At 33.9% G+C, this 7367-nt stretch overlaps 1 protein-coding gene across 1 annotated transcript; it reads left to right on the top strand.

Annotated features, from left to right (window-relative positions):
• Positions 1-4172: 4172 nt before the first annotated feature.
• LOC122040321 (horcolin-like) lies at positions 4173-5204 on the top strand. Its single transcript, XM_042599644.1, has 3 exons — positions 4173-4331; positions 4428-4618; positions 4729-5204. Exons 1-3 carry the CDS (start codon positions 4262-4264, stop codon positions 4978-4980), a joined length of 513 nt encoding a protein of 170 aa, XP_042455578.1. The 5' UTR covers positions 4173-4261; the 3' UTR covers positions 4981-5204.
• Positions 5205-7367: the final 2163 nt, after the last annotated feature.

Genomic DNA, 7367 nt, shown 5'->3' with positions numbered 1-7367 from the left:
AAATTGTGTGTCCTTCGTAAGTTCTAATTTGGCAAAAGGTGATAATATTCATTTCAGACAGTACAACATCAATAACTCCAGCGCGATTAAATACAGATAAGTAAATTAAGAGATATTTCATCTAACAACAATAGCACATGCAAAGGATAAGGTAATCTGTCAAACTTCTACGCCCACTGGGAATCAATTGAAAATTGTCGGTTTATTTTGCTTTTGTGCGTCAAAAATGCAGATGGTGATGAATGATTTTTCTGAGTCATAAATTAAGTTTATTTTTTATTTCTTTGTACAATCTAGATATTCGTCTTTTTAGAACCAATTAATTCTAGAGATGAATGATTCGGCTCTAGGAAAAATTTTCGTCGGCCACTAAGGTAAGCACATCTCGTGCCCTTCTAATTTTTTTCGATTTAAAATTTGTTGTATGCTTAATATTATTTTCTAAGCCCTAAATCCTAAAGACAAAACCTATTGGTATAACCAGGACCTTAAATTTATTTTTAAAAAAAATAAAAAAAAATCACCGTGCGACACTGTAAGCATATGTCCCCCACGCTATATAAGTTTTATTATCATGCACACCCATCTATGGACAACCCATGGATAACTTGTGTTAATTTTTTTTAAAAAATAATTTACTTTATTTAGTCTAAACCGTAAATCATAAATCCTAAAAAAATAGTTAATATTAAGTGCGATCATAAATGAGTGTCGAGAGAAATAAAATTATATATAAGGAAAAGATTGTTATCTTGCACACCTTATCTTATACATAATGTGAACATCCAAATTTTGTTTAGATTTAAAAATATTTTTATTTAATACTATAATTTAATCCCTAAACTTAAAGATAAATTTTATTGGCATAATCGAAATTAAAAAAAAAAAAATCACCGATTGTCGTTTCCCACTGGGCACCTAAATTTGGCGCCCAAGATAACATGGCATTATATATATAAACACTTCTTTAAATTGAAAAAAAAAATCATTTGTCCACTGGAGTGCTTGTTTTTAAATTTAATGTATTTAGAATCATACAATTGTTTAGAATAAAATTATTATCTAATCTTAAATGGATCTATAATTATAGAGAAATTTTTATAGGATCTCTAAAATGTATAGAATAGTTTATATCTTTAATTTACAACAGCTCTAGGTAAATAGTCAACTATTTATCACTTTCAACTGCTTTAAAATAAAAGAACTCTTTTGTGATTTTTTATAAAATTAATAAATTATATAAAAGTTTTCAAAATATTATACTAGAATTTAATATCACCTTTTAAAAAAACTCATATTTTTAAAATTTATAATTGATTAAAAAAAATCAATCAAAATTGTTACCTAAGTTTCCTTAGAGGGTGCATATAAGAACCAACTACTACACTTGCAATTTAAGATCAATGAAGAGAAAAAAGTGACAATTAAGGCACTCTATTTGATGGATCTAGTGGTGAATTCCATACAAGGAACATGAAAATTTGGTACATTATAGCTAATCAAACTTTACAAATGGACCCCTAGATTTTAACCTTGAGTAAACTGATTTGTTTTTTTCAAACAAAAAGTAAACTTTAAACCCACTTTTTGCACAAAACTATGTTCATGCATATTGAAAACTTAACTACCAAATGAGAATTTCATTGAAGAATAAGTCATTTAACTTTTTTTAAAAAAATAAAGAATGTTACGCTTCTTTATTTTTTTAATAAAGAAAAATAACAACTTGCATCATTATAAGAAAAAGAAAAGTAATAGTTGACTTGTGCATTTTATCCAAACAATAATCTAGTTGACTTGTGCACTCTGATTCCATCTTCCGAGTTAACCAACTCTATCTCTAGAGCACTCGACTCAACTTTGCCATCTAAGTTTTCCAACTCAACTAATATTGGTGCAACCGACCAATGGTCAAGGTTGACTATATTAATCTCAATCGGTTGACCAACCTTTAGCTGATTTGTATTGAGTTTCAATATTTAAGCAATATGGTGAGCATGTTTGTGCAATTTATTAATATGTGTGAGTAATATGATAGTTGGTTGAGTAATCTACTAGGGCTTTTTCTTACTTCGTATAGAGTCAACTTAGCCTATTAGGACTTTTGCCTTTCTCTAGTATCCACTAAGACATGTTTGTGCAATTTGGTGAGTATGTGTGAGCAATATGATAGTTGGTTGAGTGAAATGTCAAATAGATGGGTTGATTAGATACTTGACGATGGGAAGATGGTGGGCTTTGTTGGTAAAAAAAGACCTAAAGATAATTAAGACTCTTTGACTCAGCAATTAACTTACAACTACCAAGGAAAAAATTATTAGATCATCGTAACAAGATCTAACGATCAACAAAGTGATGATCAATCTATGGAGCACAAAATCTGGGGTGAAAATTGAAAGGAGATGCATTCAATGGATGTAGAATTGTCAAGTGTGTTGTCTTTCTCAACGGAATTAATCTTTCTCCGCATCTCTTGCGAATTTGTGAACTTAGACATTAATTAAATATTTTTTGGCATCACGTTCAACTTGTGGATAATTTATTGGCTCAAATATTAATTATGCGGAAGAGTTAGTGAGGCTGATGCGTGATGGACATACATAGAATATTGATAATAATTGGCTTGAAAATAATTATTTTCAGAATTGGAAGTTTATAATTTGGAATTGATAGATTTGGAATTGATTGATTAATTTAACTTAGGTGACGTTGTGTAAGCGGCGTAGATTAGGTGACGTAATGGAATTAGGTACGTTGTCATATTTAAAGCGAATAGGTAGTAGTTGTGCTGTCCTTTTGCAAGCTGTAAATTACTGACATTATTAGAAAAATCGTTTTTCTAATGGTAAGAGCAGTTTAATTTTCTTCTCTTGTAATATTAAATTTTCAGCCTGTGATATCGATTATCATTTTCTTACATTACTTATTATTATTATTATTGCTGAATTTTTTCTCATCACATATTCCTTTAATTGTCATCATGCATATGAAGAGGGACAAGAAGGATAAAAGATAACGTTATTAAAGTATTAAAATCATGCATTATGAGAACCAAAAAGTAAATAATAGGGTGTCGTCTTTCTCATCCAAAAGACGGCTTTTAACATGGGGTGCACGAAAGCAACCGTTACAGCCGAAATGATAAATTTAAATTTTATCAGATGAGCTAATCTCTTTAATTTTGTCATATGCCCTTTTGCTAGCTGTAAACCGGTACAATCACATGGCATGATGGTACGAGTGTGGATGCAATAGTCAGCTAGACATTTATGGACTTAATGTTCAGAAAATCAAATTAAAATGACTATGTATATTAACTCAATTAATAATTCCGATTTTTGAGTAAATTTTACCTATGTATCTTTAAAAAGTTTGTTTGTTTGTTTTTGTTTTGTTTTGTTTTTTTTTTGTTGATAAACACGAACCAATCTCTTAATTCAACTTGTCTCTTCATCATGTGAAGAGGAACAAGAAGAATAAAAGATAACGTTATTAAAAGAGCATGCACGTACTCGAATCATTCTGAGAAATTTGACTTGCACAAATTAGAAAAATATATAGTTATTTTTCTAATGCATGCGCATCACAAATGAGATGATCTACGACAATATCATTTGTGATGCGCATGCATTAGAAAAATAACTATATATTTTCAGATTTATATTGGAAGTTTTTTAAGATATATCTTAGTACGTACTGAATCAGATTGACTTTTCCAATCGATCCAGCTTGTGTACAGCTCAACTCATATCCATTATAGAATGATTAATCTTTTGTTTCACTTTTGTATTTCTCAATCCAATGATACTTTTGCATATCTCTAATATATTCTGTGAGCTTGCAGGCAGATTCTTAGATACTTTTGACACCTTAATGCCTATAGTTTGAAGAATTAAAAACAAAAAAGAAAAGGATGAAATTAAATTAATTAAGAAGAAGCGTACGTACGTGAATTAGTTTTCAATTGATCATTGTAGCTAGCTAGGGGATATCGTATTGACTTAATTTATCTAATTGAAAAGTTGCCTGTTTAAACCATCACCATCACGGTAATTATTAATTGATGGATCTCTTAATTAATCTTATCCCTAACTAGCTTCTCTTTAATTAGTTTTTCTTTGTCTCGGTCTAGCTCTTCAGTAGTATCGTCTGTCTATATAAGAAGGAAATGGGGTGTCACTCCTGCACGCAATAATCTCTTCTCTCCTCTCCTCTCCTCGGTCTTTTCAATCCTCGATCGGCCTGCAGTTGCTAGCTAGCCATGGCTGAGCCGAGCTTAACTTCCGCTGTAGACGTCAACGAGTTATGCAAATCCAGCGAGCAGAACATCCGTGAGAGTCTATGCATTATATGCCTTTCTTAATTTTCTTAGATATATTACTTACTATTAATGACAATATAATTTACATTGCGTGTTTAATTATTAGCTCTTAAGGTTGGGCCATGGGGAGGCAGCGGGGATACCAGCTTTGACATAATAGGTCCACCGACCTCCCAAATCACAAAGATCCTAGTCAAGACAGGAGCCGTCGTCGACAGTTTGGTGATCTCCTATGTTGTTGACTGGGAAGTCCAATCATACCGAGCAGGCGGCACTGGCGGTGTTGAAACCCACGAGGTACGTCCAACAATATTAATAATCTAAGTTATAAATATACATGCTTGTAGTAGCTTAATTAACAAAATATAGATCATATCAATATATTTTGAGATCGATCGATGTTGCAGTTTGAACTAGGCCGAGGTGAATATATCAACAAAATCTTTGGGTCCATCAGTGATTATAACTGCGAAACTTGTATCAGTCAGCTCGGATTTAAAACCAACTTGGGGAAGCAACATGGGCCTTTTGGGAAAGGATGTGGCAAGGAGTTCACTGTTCCAGTTGTCAACGGTCGAATTGTTGGACTCTTTGGCCAGTACACCAATTATATAAATGCGATCGGAGTCTCTGCTCTCTTACTCTCCTCGATCTCTTAATTAATTAATTGCCTATCTGATCATCCATCCTGGCTTGGCTTCTTCGCTTAATTTGCTACGTACTACTGTTTTAAATAAATTTGGTATGTTCGGCGTTTTAAAATAAATTGGATGATCGATGATCAGTCAGTCAACTTTATGTATGTTTAATTTGCTGTTCTCAAGCTAGCTACTAGCTTGCTTCTTCATTTGCTCTAATAAATATAATTGTGTTGTTTTTCTCATGAGTTTTAATTCCATTTTTTTTTATCGATCGTCAGTTTAATTTTCATTATATTTGATCTAACACAACTAAAGATCTAATTTATTCCAATATATTTTGCTTACATCAAGAAAAATGTAATTATGTAAATGCGGAAGGAAATGGAAGGATGGATGAAAATAATGTAAGAAAATAAATTTGACACGAAATTATAAATAAATATAAATACAGATATATATTAATTTGACAAAAAAAAACTTTTTTTTTTTAAAAAAAAAGTAGACAAATTTCATTTTAAATTTATATATAAATTGAATAGATATTTATAACTTGTATAAATTGAAAAGAAATTTAAATTACATAGAAAGTTACGTTCTCTCCCAAAATGGAACGATGATCTAACGATTGAACCAGCTCCGCACTTCACCAGGATTGAGATAGAAGACTCTTATCACCAAATTAAACGACATCAATTACTCTCCAGAGTCATTACCACCAACATATAACTTAGCTCAATCATTGGAGAGCCTCAGTAAAAAGTACCTCATGGCCATGGGGATGGATAAATGACAATGATCCTTACGAATTCTTCTCGATGGCATGGCAGAAACAAAGACAGACAAAATTTACTTACCACAAGAAACATGGGGGTTATTTTTATTCCCTATATTTATATGAAACATTGTAAGTTGGTCCAATATTTTTAAAATAAATGAAAAGAGTGGGACTTTCACAGCTCAGACTTCCACCATGGTCAGTGATTCTGTTGGAAGGTTGTGAGATGATGACTTAACTCTAGGGAAGGTTGGATAAAGGATAGGAGACTTTTCGAGATATGAAAAAACTCTTTAATAATTCTGTGTACAATCAGACGATCTAACAAATCGTTAGTGACTCAAGACCAGGGTGGAGATTCTTGGTTAGACCATCTGATGCTCAAATTGGTACAATCTCTGAAAAGTGGATGAAGAATAGTAGGGAAAGTGTCTGCGAGAAAGTAGAGTTCAGATGCAAATATTTGCGTACCTTGTTAGCGGAGAGGATCCCCTTTTTATACCTATTGTGCCCAAAGGATGTACACATATCTCCACAATGGCATGATATTGTCCACTTTGGGTCTCGGGCCTCATGGCTTTGCTCTTGGACTCTCCCTAAAAGGCCTCATGCCAATTGAGATATCCTACATCCTTTTAACCCTATGATCTTTACCAAATCTTTCCAATGTGGAACTTTGATTGAACTCCAACAATCCTCCCCTCAAACGAAGGACCACAATTACTCTCATGGTCCGGGCCTTCCCGCGAGTATCTGGTCATCTTAACCTGCTCTGGACCTCCCCGTAAGTATCCGCATCCGGTCACCTTGACCTACTCTGGCCTCCCGCGAGCTTTCAGTCACCTTGACTTGCTTCGGGTCTCCCTGCGAGCATCTGATCACCCTGACCTACTCGTCTCCCCGCAAGTATCCGGCCACCCTGACCTACTCCAGGCCTCCCCGCAAGCATCCAGTCTGGACCATGGCTCTGATATAATTTGTTGTGCCCAAAGGATGTCCACATATCTGAAGGACCGTTGAGGTCGGCTGGAAGGGGGTTGTTGGATAGTCCTGTAAACACAAAAATGAAACAACCCGTCTCGAACTCTTTAAGCTAACACTTGCATAAATAAAGCAGAGCAAATAAATAAAGCATTACAAAGACGAGGCACAAAAGGTTTACTTGGTTACAACCGATGTGGTTGTTAATCCAAGGAAGATAAAGCCCACTATCAATCTCCTTTAGGCGGAGAAGCCTCGTACAACAATGAAGCGCAGAAAACAGAAGCTTAACTACAACTAAAGCGTACAAGTGTTTGGAAATGAAATGCTCGTGCTTGTTGAAAAACTTCTGGACCAAGGCTATATTTACAAAGCCCAAAGGATGCCCACATATCTTCACAATGACATGATATTGTCCACTTTGGGTCTAGACCCTCATGACTTTGTTCTTGGACTCTACCCAAAAGGCATCATACCAATAGAGATATTCTACATCCTTTTAACCCCATGATCTTTACCAAATCTTTCCAATGTGAGACTTTTATTGAACCCCAACAATATATACCACCTCACATAACCTTCGCTATCGTGAGATGGTCCCCGGTTTATTAGAATTTGTTAGGTGATGGAAGAAGTATAACTTGGGCAT

Source organism: Zingiber officinale, chromosome 2A (assembly GCF_018446385.1).
Source record: "Zingiber officinale cultivar Zhangliang chromosome 2A, Zo_v1.1, whole genome shotgun sequence".
NCBI lineage: Eukaryota > Viridiplantae > Streptophyta > Magnoliopsida > Zingiberales > Zingiberaceae > Zingiber > Zingiber officinale.
Note: the sequence above shows the minus strand (reverse complement) of the source record. Positions and strands in the feature narration are given on the sequence as shown.

Bases quoted from the DNA above. Each gene is read 5' to 3' on its own strand.
- LOC122040321 (XM_042599644.1), top strand. From the start codon at position 4,262: ATGGCTGAGCCGAGCTTAACTTCCGCTGTAGACGTCAACGAGTTATGC. The intron at 4,332-4,427 runs GTGAGAGTCTAT...TTTAATTATTAG, and splicing joins ATCCAGCGAGCAGAACATCC to CTCTTAAGGTTGGGCCATGG. The intron at 4,619-4,728 runs GTACGTCCAACA...TCGATGTTGCAG, and splicing joins GCGGTGTTGAAACCCACGAG to TTTGAACTAGGCCGAGGTGA.